Raw genomic sequence first — 18,312 nt, 5'->3', positions numbered from 1 at the left:
GATAAAAGAAAACAAAAAAATAGACTGCCAGTAAAAAGTTTGGGAAGTTAGTTTGGGATCTGGCCAGTCAATCCTCTCTTGGTGGTAGCCAGTACTTGATTAATGGCTTCCCAGCAGATAGCAGCTTGGGGAAGGTGGAAAGCGAGCTGTAGAGCTGATGCACTGCTTCCAGCCTGAGCGTTGAACAAAAGTGTATTCCACGGTACCTGTGTCAGATGGTTCCGGAATTGTGGCCAGCAGTATTGATGTCCTGTAATCCATTGCTTTTGTCAGAAGCTGAGGGCCATGCTAAGCAAACATTTGAGTTTCTTTCTGTTTCCTTTTCTCTTTGGCCCGCAGTGGTGGAGAGCCGAGGAGGGATCATGGACAGCATCCAGAGATTCTCAAACCTGCCAGCGTATCTCCCTGCGAGCCCTCACATCTCCAATGCTGATACTTTCTTCTTCCTCAAGGAGGCCAACCAGGATATCATGAGGAACTCCAGTTTGCAGTCTAGGGTGGATTCATTCTTTATATACAAAGCCAAACAGCCACCTGTCCTAAATGCCACGTATGGACCCTTTTCTGTTGAACAACCCGTTCCCTTGGACCTCATGCTGACTTCTGCATCTTTTGGTTTCACAAATAAATTCACTTTTAATTGGAAATTAAAATCCCACATAATCAACAGCTCAATCTATTCCAACAAACCTAAAATACAAACCTTGTTCTATATTGTGGGGAAGGACTGGGATGACTACGACTCTGAGGAGATGCTGCCTTGTGTGAAGATGTTTGCTTTCCTGGAGTCTAGGGAAGTGGTGGCCAGCTGCAGATTGACAGGCCACCTAGGATTATGTGTTGTGGAGTTGGAATTGTCTCCCAGCTGGTTCAGCTCCCCTCCACCCCTGGTTTCAGAGGAAACAGCCTCCCTGGAAGGGATTACTGTGGAGCTCTTCTATAAGATTTATACAGTGGATGGGGAATGTTCTCCAGAGGATGCAAAATGGGAAAACAATATCCATTCAGGCGAAGAGAATGAACACCAAGCTTTGTCAGCTATGGAGAGGATTGGTAGCATTGTTGTTTACCCAAATCAGGACAGATTAAAGCAGTCTTCGCTGCGGGTGGATGAAAATATCATTATTCAATTACCACTCAGCCCAGTCAGAGAGGGTGACATTGTGACCTTCCATGTTTTCCTGGCTGATTACTCGCTTGCAGATCAGTTTGTATTAAGGTAAGAGAATTTTTTAAGTGTTGTATGCAAAACTAATAGGGGCAAATCAATGCTGGGTGTAAATCTTTCGTTATATTTAGTGTTTTCTTGAGAGAACTTCTGCATTTCCTCTTCGACAGGGGAAAACTGTAGATAGTCTTGAATTATCTGTGTGGATGACACTTTTTGGATCATGGGTATTGATTTTAAAATATGCTTAAATCAAACTTTGATTATTTTTTGTTTTAATTCTGTTTGCTTCTAGTCATAATTCTGCCTCTTAAATTCTGCCTCTGTAAGTCAGCCAGGGTAACTGCTGCAATGTGTTTTGCTAAAGAGTTTGCAGGAGGGTTTTCTGTTTCTTTGGTGAAGTTCCCTCTGTTTTTATTGACTTTTATCATCATGATCATTCCAAAAGGCACAGGCTACATCCTGCACAGGTTGAATGTGGTGAGAACTCTTGCTGCATTGTACAGAGGGGAGCTGAGGGGTGAGAAAATGAGCTCAGCCTGTGTAGGAATCCTTTGGCAGAGCCAGGATTTGGGGCTAAACTTTGCAAGCTGTCTTCAGTTTTCCTATAAGATCAGCCCATCCTGCCTCTTAAAGCTTTTGACTGCTAGTTTCGTGGCCCATTTTTGTTTCAAGTTTGGGGACTCTCTGTTGACCTTTCCTTGTGAATCGGCCTGTAATAAGAGAATTCAGGCATTTCTAACCACCCCGAGGGTTAGGGCTGAGTATTTGTTATGTCCTTAGCTGTCAGACTCTGGGTTCAGAGCTGCATAGGGACCAAATTCAGAGAGAAATGTGAGCCAAACTGGGGGAATAAAAGGGCAAAAAGGTAATTGGAAAGTGTCATCTGCTGTAAGGATGTGAGACACTCGGGAAAGAAGGAGCTGCAGCCCGTGCAAGGAAACCTCAGAGCAGACTCGTGCCTTACTTCCAACTTTTTGATCTGAGTAGGATGGGAGCAGAACGTGACACAAATGCACTTTGGGGACAGATGTTGAGAAAACAGACAGCAAACCTTATGCAGCACTTTCGAATCATTCAGCATTTGTGAAATAGCACATGCATATTAATAAACTTACAGATTGCTGCCTGAATAGGGACAAGGGATTCACAGCACAGCGCTGCTAACGGGGGGAAATGTGTGAGAAATAGAATGGGGTTTAACCAAGCTTTAAAAGGTTTGGGTCAGGAAGGGGCTTCCTTTAAACACAACTTCTTCGTGCTCTTCCGTGGATTTACTGTTTTTAATTTGTTAAATATGGATTTGGCCAGCATCCACTGTCAGTGGAGGGACTGGCCTCACGGAGCAGTCGGGTTTCAGCAGGCGTGTATTGATCCTCGGTGCTATAGCAGAGAGATTATAGAATTTGCCTAAGGCTCTGCAAGGATTTAACATCAGCTCTTAATTCTCAGGGTTTTGTTCTCTTCCCCACACCACGGATAAAATTCCCTAGGTGTTATAGACAACCTAAGACGAGGATGTTTTCTTTCCACATGAATTTCTAAAATAGCATTTACCTCATAACAAATGGTGCAAGGGTAGAGTTTTGATATTTCTGCTGGCCAGGAAATAACAAAAAACTTCTTGCAGAGACACTTTTGAAATGCTGTCTTTCAAAAGCAAAATAGGTCCTGGAAGCACTGAGCAAGTGACTGACCTGGGTTTTCAGGGAAGCAGAAATTGAGGGAGCAGGCAGCTTCCAGGCTGGGGAGCCCCAGGATGATCCACAAGAGCCTGGCTACTGCTGAGACCTCACCTTGTCCCACAGCCCATGGGATTTGCATGGCTCCAGCTGCCAGGTGTTCTCCCAACACGTGGAATGTCCATCTCAGTGCTCCTGAGCTGCTGGGAAGGCAGGTTTCCATGGGGATTTCCTTCTCTGAAAAGTGTATGGAATCTGTTCATGTCCAGGAAATGTTTCTGGTACAATAAATCAGCATGTTTTACGTGCCCAGAAATATTTCCTTGGAAAATTCACTGTTGGCTCTCTGTAGTCTAGCCTGTCTGGGCTTTTATTTGGCTTTGCTTGCATTGTGCTTTTCATCAGAGAAACTGGAAGTGTTTTTATTTACCCTTCAGCTGAATGCTGAGAGGCAGAATGCAATTCTGATGGTGGTTCACCTGCCCTTTAGAATGGGAAGAGTACCTGCAACCGTTGCTGTGATTATTTTGAATGATATATGTTGGCTCCATGGAGAGATTTTCAGCTGAAGTTTACATGGAAAGCGGGGAATGATGCTGAGGGAAATACAAGCACTGTAGTGCCTAAATCTAATTTATGCAGTTTCCCTCCCCAGCTTTCCCTGTTTTTCTGCTCAATGTTAATGTCTGTGAAAACCCAGAAGGTTCTTATATAAATAGAATTTCTGTGTGTTACAGCCATAGAAAAATACATTGAAGTGAATGTTTGCCTTGGGAAATATATTTTTGCCTAATATAATTGATAGTTTTTAATCATATCTGTTGTAAGTGTAGGAGGGTCTGGCTCATATGAGAGGATAGATCAAACCCAAGTCATTCTCAGCACAGCCTTGAGCTCTGACAGGATGCAAAGGAGCAGATATGCTCAATTTTATGCACCTCTTTACTGTTTCATGCTGTGTTGCATAGTATTTTATTTTATGCTGGATTTTTCCTAGCAGAACTGACTTCAATTCTCATATGGGAGCTGATTCTTTTTTGTTTTGGTGAAATCTGTGATTCTTAACAAAGTTTGGAAACTGAAAAGGAGTTGGAAGCAGTTCCTTGATTCAGCAATGTGCTGTGCTGAGAGACACCCCCTTGTTAGATCCTCCCAGTCCTGTCACTCACAGGGTGACACTGCAGCTTGTTTGTAAGCTCCAGCCATCACTTCCAGCCCCTTCCATCAGTCCAAACCGCTTTTGCTTGGCTTGAGCTCAGTCTTGGTTATTTTGGTTCAATAACTTGAATTTCAGGTGGGGTTGGAGCTCTAGTGGAGCCGTGTTTTAAATAAAATATATTTGTTTTTGTCCTACTGGAATGCAGCCAGCGTGGCTTGGTGTCAGTGAAGGACACAGATGTGTCAAGGGGCAGAATTTGGGGACAGAGTGTGCATTTAGTGCCTTTGCTGTGCCTGCCACTCATATTGCTGCCTTTGTTGACAGATGATCTATACATGTGTGTGATGAAATGCTTGTGACACTGGAGATTAATTTGTGGCCTTGCTGGTTTGATCTGTACTGCAAAATTCACCATCTGGGAAGATAAATTTTGCCCATTATGTTTGGTGGCTTGTCACTAAGCATAGTTTAACTATAAAGGTAGGTGAAATGGGCTATGTTGCCATGATTAAACTCCTTTATGGGCCACCTTGTTAGAAAAAAAAAAAGGGGGTAAAAATGAAGGGCAGCTTTGAGATGCCAGCAGGACTCGTGCATACTTCAGTGTCACAAATTTTCAGGCACTTTTTGTCCTTTGATGTGCTGGACTATCTCTGTTTCCTTCTTCACTGACAAACTTAGATGAAGTGTAGTAAATGAGAAAAGAAAAGATGGAAATCGTGACTACAGAAGGGGTAACAGCAACTTTAGTGCTAATTGCTAAACAGAAGAAGTCTCCTGATGCATGGAATGGTTATAAAAGAGACAGGAGAAAACAATTCCTGCTTAACTGGAAGAACAGAAATCTCATCTAATAGCACTGGGAATGCCTTCTATTTCTTTTGTGGTGTTTGTTATTATTTAACTCCATCTTGAGACTCAGAGGATGTATTTAAAAGAAAAATGGGAGTCAATTTGTACAGCAGGAGAACATTTAATGAAATAAATGGACAATTGCCCCTTGGTTATAGGAAAGAAATGAGAACACTCTCTTGAGGAGCAAACAATGGATTTTTGGCCTGTTTTCCAAGTCTCCCCATCTGAACTGTCAGTGAGGATGTGCTGCTCCTGAAAGCTGAGCATTAACAGCAAATTGTCACACACAAAATGTGGGTCTGTTGGCATTCTCCACACTCCCCAACAGCAAGGAGCCATCCTTCTTTTGTGCCTGGTCAGAATGGAACTGGAGATTGGAGAAATTCCAGGAATAACAGCGAGGGGCTGAGAGCAGGTACTGAAAGCCTGGGAAGGGAAGTGGAAGCAGCAGTGGCTCGGGATGTGGAGCTGTGGCTGCAGGGGGATGGCAGGACCCTGCTCAGGGACCTCCCTGTCCCTCAGTGCCTTGGCAACCCCAGGAGAAGGATTATCCACTGCTCCCCGCCCTGCTCCACGCAGAGCGGGACAAAGATTGCCTTTGGACTGGGGCATGAACCAGGACGAGGTGTAATACATGCCAGGGGACCCTCCCTGATTATTCTCACTAGGCAAAATGATATTAAGGATTTATATTAATAAACATATATCCATATGGAGGAGGTGATGTCTCCCGCTAAGGAATAAAAATTGCACAGACCATTAAAAGTGACTTACAAGGCTTCTGTGTTAATAATGAAAGATCTGGAGAAGTCTGAGCAGTCGTCTAGAAGGCCAGAAAAAGATCATTAAGAGGATGTCTCCTGCCAATAGCTGCCAAGAGCAAACAAGGGAAAGAAAACAGAAGGTTTTGGATCCGGAAATGCATAGAAAATGAGAGTACAGACTGTGGGGAATGCAGCCTGGCTGCCTGTGAGGAGGAGGCTCCACATGGCCTTCATCACTCCTAAGCAAGCTGCTGGGGATGGGAAAGCACTGCCACTGGGATTGATACAGGGGAGAGAAAGAAATGATTCACTGAAACATCATTTTAGCATGAACATTCAGCAGAAATCAAAGTGTTGAGAAAGGAAAAAAATCCTCTTCTGAAAGCTGAAATGCTGGTTCAGATTTAGAAATAATCACAGAAATAAGCCCTTACTGGTGGCTTGGGAATAATTTGGTTTTTAGTCCAAAATTTTAATAAATCCATGATGAAATGTTGAAATTTTTGATTTCATTCCTCTCTGAATGTACATGGAACTAAATGTAAATATGAAATAGTGATATGTAATGTTAATAAAAATATCAAGCACTGCTAAGTCTGGAAATGCCAGATATGTCTCAGTGACCTTACTTCAGTCCCCGAGTACTTATGCTCTATTTCATATTCCTCCAAGACAGATTCACACTATTTTTTTTTCTGGAGCTCCTCTGCTTCATTTGATGCCTATATTGCATATTCCTCCCACTATTTTCTTTTATTTTTGTTACTGAATGGGAAAGGACACTTGTATGAGGCCTGGGGGAGCTGTCACCAGAATGGTTTTTTTGGCTTGAATGAACCATTTCTATAAATTCTCTTTCAGGAAAGGTTGAAACATCCTTTTATTTTTATTTCTGTTTGAGACCGGCTTATGGCCCAGAAAAATTTGCTGTAGCTGATGAAAACCTGATGGTATGGAGTTACAAATTTCACAAGGATGCTGTATGAAGTACTTAGACCTGAATCTCTCTTGGCTGAAGGGAAAAAGGTTTTTTTCCCTGGGAGCTGCTGGCAGTCCATGGCTCTGCTGCATCCGTAACCATGAACCAACCTGGAAATCATTGTGCCACACTGGCAGCTTCTCTCTCCTCCTCACGTGCCTTAAGACAACCTCCTCTGCCCTGGCCACCCTGGAGAGGGAGAAGAAAAGAAACCACCCCCTCATACTGTCTCAAAACCAGTTCAAAATGACAAAAAATAAAACTCCTCCTTTGAGCTCGAGCAATTCTGAAAGCTTAGAATGTGATGGATCTCCGACAGAGAATAAACGACCCAGTGAATTCTGAAAGAGCCTGCAAGACTACAGTCAATAAAGCTTTTTAATGGAATTTTAGATAAAGGTCAACAATGTGCTGCAATAATCAGCTGTCCATGATCACTGCAAGGCAGAGCAGCAGCTCCAGTGACAGAGACAAGCTCTGGGAATTGTTGGATATTGGCTTGGAAGTGCTTCCAGATGGGATTGCAGCCTCATGGTGATAAAACAGGGGTTTAATTGAGATGTTTCCTGATGGAAATGTCTGTTGCCCTGCAAAAGGGCTCCTGGACGTGCTGCTTTGTGCACAAGCCAGGCTCCTGTGCTGTCGGAAGGTGCTGGGAAGGGGAAGGAGGATGGAGCCAGGGTCCTGGTGACTGTGGCAGGTGTTCCCACTGTCTGCTCCCTCCCTTGGCCCCCACAGCCTTGGCTCAGGGATGTTCTCTTCTGTCATGGGAGTGGGGAAATGTTTGTAAGAGTTGGAGGGGAGGGTGGATCAAAATGCAGAATTAGATGAATTACAAATATTTAGCCTGTGTGTGTATTCCACCAGTGTTTTTCACTGCGGAGGTGAAGAGTGTGCCAGTTATTTTTAATTTTGGTGGTTTGGGAATATTTCATGTGTGTGTTAGAACACTGAGTACAGCTGGAATGAAACAAGGATCCACTTCCCACTGGAAAAGGTGTTTGATTTGCCTTGAAAGCCTACTTCTCCTTCCATTCAAACCCTGAATTCCAGCACCTCAGCTATCTCATTCATCTGCACCTGTGAGCAGTAAGGATGTGGCAATGTCATGTAAATTAATTTGCTGTAGCTCATATCCAGAACCATAAATTAGGAAAAAAGAGAGGTAGTTGTGTTTGTTCTAAGTTGTTTGATGCACGAGCAGGTGTCTCATGGTGCTCTGCAAGTGGGTTTGTGGTGTGTCGCTGTTGAGGCAGGGATGGGAATGAAGAGATTCCATCTTCAGAAGGTAAAGAATGATCTTTATTCAAAAGTACTTCTCTGTTTTATAGAGAACATCATGAACATAAATTTCATTGGTCTTAAAGTAGAAACATTTAACTTGATTGGTACACTTGGACTTAGGTCAGTGTGGTAGAACATATTTTTAAATAATAGGAACGGAAAGCAAGATAATGGATTGTTTACATTCTTTTCAGACTCTTTCCCAGGCTTAGCCTGGCAGAAATCTTTCTCCTTTTCTCTCTGTCGGAACTGAGAATATCCACAGTGGTGCTGTGTGTCACTGGTGGCTCTGCATCTTGTTTGACACATCAGCTTGTTTGACAAATAAGGATTGTGAAAGGAGCCCTGGCAAGCTCTTGTCTGCCAATGTCAGCAGGCATTGCTGTGCTCTGCAAAGGGAGAGGATGTGAACAGCACTTCCCATAGATCTGGAAGGTGCCAATACACCATGTGACTTGACACAAACTCTGCCTTGTTGATGGTAATGGGAAGAGATTTTACATTTCTAAATGGTTCGGGTTCTACAAGCTTGTTGTAGGCTGAACCCCATCTCCAAAAGCTTTGACATGACAGCTCCTGCTAATTAACTGCAGGCAGCTCCTGCAGAGCTCCGTGCTTGCTGCAGGGCCTGGTGTGGATGTGCAGAGCACTGTCAGCACTCCCTGGCTGCACTGAGCAAGGGACAGGCTGTGCTTCACCATCCCGTGGTGCTGAGCCTGCCTGGGATGGGGTTGGGGATCCCTTTGGATGAGGAGCTGCATCACCCCTGGATGAGGGCCCCAACGGTTCAGCCTCTGCAGCCAGCCCAGGGCATTGCCACTACTCTTCTCCAGAACTTGCTTTTGCTGGGGGCTATCCTGTCTTACCTTTGCTGTGATTAGTGTTGGTGCAGCTCTGAAATGGGAAGGGAAACCACAGAAGACGGAATTAGAAGCTGAGCTTTGCCTGTGAGCATCCAGCTCGAAGTTGAGTTACCTCTGTTAATGAACACAAAGCTGCCTTGGGGTGACAAAACTGCTTAAATTCACAGTATCACAAAGGGCAATTTAATGTTTGTCTTACAGCTGTCTTCCTTTTCTTCATCCATTTCTTTTATTTTTTACCTTGTACTCAGGTTGGAAACACAGGTCATCAAAGGTTCCTGTCTTTGAGTGATCACTTCAAGTTTGGGGCACACTGTGGCTCTCTGCAAGCTGTGTCCTCATAAACAAGTCCCTGGCAGGGATCTTGGGGGGAGCCTTTGTTTTGGACAATATGCTGAGTAGTCCCTGCTTTGTGCTGCCAGACAATGATGGCATTGATCAGCTTCTTGTACAGCTCTTCATTAGCTGGCAGTGCAGTAAATCACAGTCTTGTTTAAACAAGTCAGACACAACAGTGATTCGGTCGTTGATGCAGTTACTTCTCCTTCTATTCATTACATTCAGAGTAATGAATAGTATTAAAAGTAGAAAAATGCCACTACTTTAAAATTTCCTTTTTCCCCGTGATGTTTTAGGCCATGTATTGCTGTCATTTTATCCTGGTAAAAACCAGATTACTCTCCCGTGAAGCTGATGAAGTATTGCTTTGAGTGAGCACATTGATCTCAATTTCTTCATGTTCCCCCTGATGCAACAGAGAGTTGCTTTTGTCCTTGTGTTTACCCATGAGTTTTTGCATGCTCTGATAGAAGAAGGCCAGTGTGATAGTTTGCTGACAGCTCAGGGGAGAAAGGACTCTCAGAAAGAGCAGGAAACCAAATATTGCAAGAAAATTGTCAACATATCTTCTTGTTTTGGGTGCTGCTCCTGCCCCCCATGCAATTTATGTCAATAAAAGTCTCAAAAGAAATGGTTTTGGACAAGGCAGAGCAGGGAGCTGTGCTGTGTGAGGTATTTAATGCTTCAAATAGCTGCCACGTCTGCCTTGGATGCTGTACTCGGCCAGGTTATGAAAGAAATCATATTAACAAAGTTATTGGATCCCAGATGAATCTAAAGAGCTGCAGGAGAAGAAAACAGTGACAAATGAGTCTGCCATTCTGAGGCACAGCAAATGGTGCTTTCAGTTAAAGCTATTTCACTCCTTGCACCATTCCCTGGCAGCCCTGGAGCGCCGCGTGGGCAGCGGCAGCGCGGCCGTGCCAGGACGGGGAAGCCTCGGGCTGGCAGAGCCCCCAGAGCCCCTGCCGTGGGGACAGTGCTGAGAGACACAGGGGCCACCACGGCAGGGGCTCTTCTCCTGTGTCCAGCTCTGGCCCTTCAGTTTGGGTAGGACGTTGAGATGCCTGAGTGCATCCAGAGGAGGCAACGAGGCTGGAGAGGGGCTGGGAACACAAACCCTGTGAGCAACGTCTGAAGGAGCTGGGGTTGTTCAGCCTGGAGAAGAGGAGGCTCAGAGGTGCCCTCATTGCTCTCCACAACTCCCTGAAGAGAGGCTGCAGACGGCTGGGGTCGGTCTCTTCCCCCGGGCAGCACTGACAGAACAAGAGGACACAGCCTCAGGCTACGTCAGGGAAGGTATAGGTTGGATATTAGGAAAAAATTCTTCACTGAAATAATAATAAAGTACTGGAATTGTCTTCCCAGAGAGGTGGTGGAATCCCCATCTCTGGATGTGTTTAAAAAAAGCCTGGACATGGCATTGGTGCTATAGTCCAGTTGAGGTGTTGGGGCATGGGTTGGACTTGATGATCTTAGAGGTCTCTTCCAACCTCATTATTCTGTGATTCTTGAGCTTTCCAGAGCCCAGAGAGCTGCTCCTGAGTGCTCTGGCTCTCCTCTCCTCTCCCTCTCCCTCTCCCTCTTCCTCTCCCTCTCCCTCTCCCTCTCCCTCTCCTCTCCTCTCCTCTCCTCTCCTCCCAGCTTTTGGTCTGTCCCCCTGCCCCAAGCAGTGCTGGCTGTCAGTGCCCTGGGTGCAGCAGTGCTTCACCCTCTGTTGGGGTTACATACAACTAAATAAAAGGGAAGTGCCTCTCAAGTCTGTTCCCCTCGGGATCCCCGGGGAGATGCTGTGGGTATTCCCAGCAGAGCAGGAATTGTTCTGAGCAGCAGTATTTCCAGGGGTATCCCACCAGGAGGGTGCTTTTGGGAGGGCCATGCTCGAGCAGCCCCACGTTTGTGGGGCAAACCTGTCACCCTCCCTCTGCCCTACCATGCTTTCCTTTAAATGGCTCACCAAGACCAAAATGTACCTTCCTGTCCCCCCACTACATCCTTCTGAAAAATCTCCTGCCAAGCAAACTTTCTCAGTTCCTTTTTTTCTCATTATGTGGCCCAACCTTTTGTGGTATTAATGAAGGAGCCCTCAAATGCATTTCCACTAAATCCCCATCTCTAATTGTGCTGGTCCTAGAGGACAGCAAGTGGGAAAGGCAGAGAAGCAGAAGTGTGGGATAGGCAATGCCTTGTTCATGAGCTTTCTAAGCATCTGCTCAAGTTAATGAGGGTCTGGGCAAGAAATGTGCCAAGCAGCCACAGGGAGCACACAGATGAGCATTTTGATGCAGATCCCTGGTGGAGGATGGTGATAAAATGCATCAAGTGATGCTTGGGGACAGTCTGAAAAGTTTGTCCTGTCCTGGGAGGTAGCAGAGGGTGAGGGAGAAGCAGTAGCAGACTGTGAGAATCTGGACCTGGATCCAAATGCATTGTGAGTTTTGGGTAGTTTTGGATCTGGGAATTTGGCTCTGGCCCATCTCTAATTTAATTTGCCTGGCCAGAGTCTTCTCAGTGTTACCAAGAAAAGAGGGGTGATTTAATTGACTTCCGTAGAGTTCCTTAGGATTCGTGCCAATAAAACGATTTGAATTTGGTTGTGTGAAGGCACACGTGTGTGTGCCAGTGTCCTGGCTTCATGTTTCTCTGGGAAATTTGTTAGGGACAGTGGCAACCCCGAGTGGGTGGGTGGGCAGGACACAGATGGAGAGGGAACGGTCGTGTTTGGAGCTCTGTTTTTAATGACACACAGTAACACCAGTAGAACACTCTTAATTGTGGCATTTCCTGCTGTCATCTCCATAATGTGGTGTGAGTACCTATGCTCCTCAGCTAAGATGACTTTTGACTCATTTGCCAAAGCTAATAACCCTTTAAAAATAATTTAAACCTTTTCAGAATTATTCCCCTGATCCTCTAGGGACCAGTAGTCCTTTATTTGCCACAGAGCAGCCACAGAATGAATAGCAGTACTGTGGACTCCCTCAAACAGCGACCTTATGTGAGATGTAGCGATTACAGCAATTAAATCTTCTTTGCCAAGGCAACCAGGGCTTTATTTCTAACTGAAGTTACATTTTTTTTCCCCAAATGAATCTCTTCTGCATGCATTATTCATTTTTCTTTGGAACATTTAGCCTGAGCAAATTCCACGAGCTCAAATTCAGTATTATTACTTATTAATTATTGTGTTGAGGTAATGTCTAGGACAGACTGCCTCAAGGGGTCAGAGGGCACCGGGTTCCCCATGCTGCCAAAAGCAGAGTAAGGCCATAAACTTTGTCTCAAGGTGGGGGTTGAAAATTTAACAGCATTTGTAGAAGAACTTGTGAGAGTTTGCATTTGCATTTTGCTTGACTCCAAAACCCACGTCAAAGAAGGCTGGGGCATTCTGGTCCAGTGGATTCTCAGGCCAGTACATTTTTGACCATACCCTTAAATTAAGTGTTTGAAGAAGGTTGGTCATGTCAGCTTAGGCATTTTAAATCCAGCTGCATTCTCCTCATTGTGGCTCTTGCTTGGAGAAGGGAAGGTCAGTGATCAAAAATAATGGTTAAGGTGCAACAGTCTCTTTAACAATTTTGGAAATTCTACCTTAGGATGGTCTTTGGAATCTTTGTTCTTAAATAGTTGTGCTACACTCTCCTTTAAGATTACGTGAGTTCATTGTCTCTTTCTGGTATCACATAAATAGCCTCTTGATTGACAAGGAAACTAAAATGATTCTGTTTAAATCTGTACTGCTCTCCTAAGAAATCTACATTCATTATTCTTGGGATGACTGAAAGATTTACAATAGTTTATAATCTGGTATCATTTCATTCTTCTTCTTGGTATTATTAATCACCTTGTCATGAAACGTCAGGAGAACTTTGTTCAGCTTGCATGATTTGGGCTGAGAAAGCCATCCTTTAATATTAATGTTTCTTAGGAAATTGGGTAGATATCTTTGCATTCTGGGAACCATAAAATGGATGAATGATGTTCTTTGACTCGACATTAGATGCTTACAGGCTGCTGAAGCTGAAGAATGGTTGAAAAAGCCCTGCAGCTGTACCACCGTGGGAAGAAAAATGACCTTGCAGAGCAGATCTGGTTCAGGTCAGTATTTGGTTGTAGGATCTGCAGTCAGGAGTGCCAGGCAGGACGGTGGTTGTGGCTCTCCTGGAACTCTGCCCTGGCGTGGCCACATCAATGGTTGTGTCTCACTGGGGACATGAAACGCAGGTCCCAATTATTTGGTCATTTAAAGATTCTGGGTTGCATTTCCCAAGCCTGGAGGCAGTCAACCAGGATCCTGGCTGGCTTTCAGCTGCAGTAATTACAACTTGCCAGCTCAGATTTTCTCTGCCTCTTAAATCACATCCGCTATTTTTCACTTCCTTTGCTAAACTGCTGTGTCCCCTGTGCTGTTGTTGGTGATAATAGTTCTAATGCTTTGCCTATTTATGTAACGTTACTTTATCTGTAATGTCTCACAGTGTTTGTACAAGAAACGTCTGTCATCGCTTTCGTTTTACAAATCACTGTTTTTATTGCTCATGTTCCAGTGATACACCTCAAAGAGCAGATGCTTTCCAAAAGGAGCAAGGCAATGCCTCTCCTACCCCCAAAATGCTATTTTCCAGCGATAAAAAAGCTCCCGCTCTGTCCCTCGGCTCTGTTACCAGGGCAGCTGGGTTTGGGCTGGCCCGGAGAGCTCCCGAGGGTGGCGAATGGCCGCTGGGCAGGGAGGTGCCGTCCTGCGGGTGCCCCCCAAGCGGGGACACCGCGCTGCTGTAGGCGGCCGTGCCGTGTCCCTCCATCCCGGCAGGGCCGGGATCCGAGCGCAGGCCAGGAGAGGGCAGAGCGGGCTTGAGTCTGGAGCAGGGAGCCCGGGAGGCTCCGCCGGCCGGGGAAGCGCTCCGGGAAGGACGCGCCCTGGCGGGGCTGCGGTGCCCGGCTGGGAGGGGAGCATCGCCTGCGATCCCCGGAGAGGACTCAGAGCATCCTCTCCCCTACAGGTGCCTCCGTGGGGGGACGTTTAGGAACTGTTTAGGAGCTGTTCCATCTGTGCAAGCCCCGCAAAGGGCAGAGAGCCGGCAGGGCTGCCCCGGGCATTGTCTCCGAGTGAGGAGGGCAGGGCTGGCCACACTGCACCCCGGCTCGGGGCTCATGTCTGCGATTTCCTGCCCCAAACTGAAATGCTTGTACTGTGGTTTATTAATGTTTTCCCCCTCTCCCTTCCCTAAACGATTTCAGGGAGTTGTTGCATTTTCTCTTTATGAATGTACCCTGCCCCGTGTGAGCTGGATATTGTAAGTGCACTTCATAAAGCAAATTTCCCTGCTGGTCTGAAGGTTAAGAAGCTCTAAGTGAGATTGTCTCTTTGCAGAACAACTTTCTTTTTCGGACTTGAAAAACAATGGAAATGTAGTTAATGTTCAGCCTGACAGAGTCTTAGCAAACATATTAAGGGTTTCATTTAATAAAATCATATTTCACTTCCATAGACAAGAAGCAGAATAGACTTGAGTCTTTTTTAATGAATAGAGTCCTTAGTAAGGTACTTGAAATCTTTCTTTATGTAAGGCTCATTCTCAGTTTTTTTTTTTTTTCTTTTAGGAGCCAGGAAGATTTAGTGCAGCATTTTCTAAATTGTGTCGTGCTTCCTTTGGAACAGAATGTAAAGGGAAATGTATCTTAATGTTAAACAGACGTGAAACAGAAATGTGGTTTTTCCCCAAAGAAAAGTTAAACATTTGCAAGAAAAATGTTCTTCGCAGCAATTTCAGTTCTGTTAAAAACACATTTACTGTCAGAAAATAATGGTGCTGGATGAGCTCTAATAATAAACCAATTTGTGTGTACCAGGGGAGTGGACTTTTTCAGCCTTTTGTTGTAAGTCATGCTGGAAGGGCTGCCACTGGGCTACAAGAGCACAGATATTTTCACACTGGGATTTGTGTCTGCTTGAATTATGTGAATAACTCCATTCAAGTACAACTGGGAAACAATTCATCATGTGACTTCTTATTAAAACATTGCTTTTTTACTCTGTTCAATGATGTTTGAGCAGCACCATGTATTTTTCTCTCAGATTTCTCTTTTTAATTCTTTTTTTTCTTAAATGCTCTGTGTGCACAGTGCCTCTATTGTACAACCCAGAGCACGTGGCAGCAAACTCCTGATTTCTGGGGAGCTGGCCTGCTGCAGCTCACAAATGCCATTAATGGGCTGCGTGTGAGCTGCATTCCGGGGTTGCACAGTGCTCCCCTTCCCTTCCTGATTTGTTGAGATCAGCAGGTGCACCAAAGCATGCAAATCTAAAATTTGCTTTGAGGAAAATAAATGGAGTGCCGTTTTTTGCCCTGAATTGAGCTGTTTCTCTGAACATCGCTGCTGTTTCTCTGAACATCGCTGCCAGCTCGCTTGCTTGGGAGGATATTTGTAGAAATGGAATGCAAAAGTGGTACAAATGCAGCCAAATCGAATACATTTACAGATGTAAAAGGCTCAGCTTTTGCAGGCTTGTAAATCTCTTTGGGGTGAGGGCTGTCACTTGGTTAGATTGATGGAGCCTTGTGTTACAGGTCTCTAAACACGTGGGCTCTCAGGTGCCACTGCAGGTTTAGTGCTGGTGACAGTGACAACGCTGGTCCCACCCAGCTCCGACACCTGCAGGGCTCTCCTCAGCACAGGTACCTTTCATCCTCGCTGGACCCCAGTCAGTCATGCTCGATAACAGTGTGGAAATTGGATTTGTCATCCAGTAATCCCTCGGTGATCGATAATTAGTTGTAATTACGTGCTGTTTAAGAGCTGAGGAGAGAAAATTGAAGTTTGCGGTCGGAGGAGGAAATGAAGAATGGCAGGCACACCAAGGTGTTTGGCATAAGAGAAATGCAGCTAAAGAGCTGAATTTTCACAAAGAACAGTGAGTCAAACTGCCTTCTCCAGCCAGGCCAGGTCACAGGGCTGGAGGGGCAGGAGTGTTTAGGCTAAGCAGGATAGCAGAGACCTTCGTGAGCTTGCTGCCCATAAAATATCATGACTTGGACAACAAGGAAGTTTACTTTTGTTTGTAGTCTTCCAGAAATGTACCCAGTGTGAAATGTCACAAGCTGTTATTTGTGAAGTATTCTTTGAAATTTCTCCTGTGTTTGTAATCAGAGCTCCTTCCCCCACCTCAGTTAGAATTTTTGTCTAATATATAAGCTAGGAGAAGCTGGAGTCCTTGAGCGTTCACTCGTGGGACTGTCTCCAAAAAGGTACAGCCTAGACACGTGGTTTGGTTTCAGATGGATGAGGAAAGGTCTTCCTTCTCTTCTTTTTGCTTCCTTCTCTGTTCCAAAGAGCACAACAGCTCAGGTTTCCAGATGGACAGGAATGTTATTCCAGATGTCTCTGAAAATCTAGTTGTGTCTGTCCTGGGATTTCTGTACCAGCTTTGCAGTTAAATCTGCCACTGGTAATTCGTCTCAGTCACAGAGCCAGAGAGGGTCTGTGTTGCTTTGGAGTTATACCCATGGGTGATTGCCTCGTGTGGCTGATTGTCACTCTCTAAATAGACATGCAAAATGAAACTGTTTAACTGCAGGAGGTGGGAGTGAAGGAGCTGGAGCAGACCTATTACCCAGTGGTATGTGAGAAAGAGCCAGCAAAATTTATGGTTTCTGAAGGAGCAGTATATTTTTAAGCTTCTTGTATTCCTACACTTCACAGCCCAGATTAGCAGATTGTTGACAGCTCCATGATATATTTGCTGTCACCTGGCTAGAGTCCGAAGCAAGTGATAAATTTTTAGTTTGAATGAGCTCGTGTGACATGCAGTGACAGATATATTTTTTGTTACTACAAGTATGTAGCGTGTCCTGTGCTTGGGGACTTTGGTGCTATTCTTGCTGTGGTCGTGAGTGATTTGCTTGTTTTCCTTGTGCTTCTGCTTCACCATCCAAGAAAAGGTGGGGAAAATGACACATTCCTCATTTGCTGTGATGGCTCCTTCTTTTTCTGCCGTGTTGTAGCCTGACACAGGCTCGGATCATCTTCTTTGGGTTCAGCAGAGCCCATCTGCTGGCAGCAGGGAGCAAGTGCTCTGTGGAAGAGAATCCAGCATTTCCAGTTGCTCTTGATGGATTTCACTTATCTCGAATATGTGTCATGGGAATTTACATGAAAAAAACTGGGGTGTTTCTGAAGTGATACTGCTATATTCTGGGAAGATACACCTCCCAAAATATACATTCAAGATAGGAGAAGGGGCAGCAGGAATCAGTTTTGTCTTCACGTGACTGAACACTTGGAGGAGCCGAATTTGCAGATTCTGATTGTGGGTAAAACCTTGGTGCTGTATATTGGTGAGCTCTATTCTGACAAAGTTCCAGGGTAGAATAGCAAAGAAAAAAAAGTGAATATACATCATTAAAATGCCTACTTTAAACTTCATGTCATATTTTTAACACTAAATTGGTGTTAAGGAGTTCAGCTTTCCTAGAGAGTTTTCCTGAGATTTTAAACCCTGGATACTCCCAGACAATGAGAGATTTGGTGCCAACAGTCCCTCAAATTATAGGGCCTGTGCCACTTTTACATACCTTGGGGTGAAGAGTTGGATAATTAATGGATTGCAGGGGTTAATATTGTTTCTTTTAAGTGTAAGTTAAATATTTTTGGAACAAAAGAATTATTCAGGTCCATAAACCAAGTTTACTTTGAAACAGATGGTAGAGACTGAGAGGGGTCAAGAGGCAGGGAAGCTGCATCTTTCCATATCCAGGAAATGTTTTGCTTTTGTGCTGGCAGAGCAAGGGATTAAGCCTAGGCAAGAAGTTTAAGGGTTGTGTCTACTCATCAATGCCTTGAGAGGGGTCGCAGGTGGAGCTGACATTGCCTGCTTCAGTGAGGCTGTGTTCCATGGGCAGACAAGGATCCGTGTCCAGCCCAGAAGCGTCTCTTGTCTGGCTCTGAGTCTGCCCCGTGACAGTTCTCTGCTGCTTGCTTCTTGCTCAGCTCCTCCAGCAAGGGTGGAGACACTGTCTGAAACATCTCCAAAACTCTGATGTGCTTAGACATCAAAAATGGAAGGTGCACCTCTCTCATGTGATTGCCTGCCTTAGGGGGGAGAGCATATGTACAGCAAATGGACACTTACATAACCCTATTAGCTTCTACTGGCTGATTTCAACTGTTGGTTTGCCACAGGGAGCTGGAGGAGAAGAATTAGGTAATATAAATAGAAAG

At 44.9% G+C, this 18,312-nt stretch overlaps 1 protein-coding gene across 1 annotated transcript in view; it reads left to right on the top strand.

Moving 5' to 3' along the window:
• The window catches only part of LOC137484493 (transmembrane protein 132B-like), a 229,991-nt gene that overhangs the window by 61,407 nt on the left and 150,272 nt on the right, over positions 1–18,312 (top strand). Inside the window, exon 2 of the mRNA XM_068208343.1 lies at positions 340–1,219. Coding sequence (XP_068064444.1) covers positions 340–1,219 — 880 coding nt within the window. The remainder of the gene's footprint in view (positions 1–339; positions 1,220–18,312) is intronic.

The sequence above is a fragment of the Anomalospiza imberbis genome, chromosome 18, assembly GCF_031753505.1.
Source record: "Anomalospiza imberbis isolate Cuckoo-Finch-1a 21T00152 chromosome 18, ASM3175350v1, whole genome shotgun sequence".
In the NCBI taxonomy this organism is placed as follows: Eukaryota; Metazoa; Chordata; class Aves; order Passeriformes; family Viduidae; genus Anomalospiza; species Anomalospiza imberbis.
The sequence above is the reverse complement of the archived record's forward strand: the minus strand, read 5'-3'. Positions and strand labels throughout refer to the sequence as shown.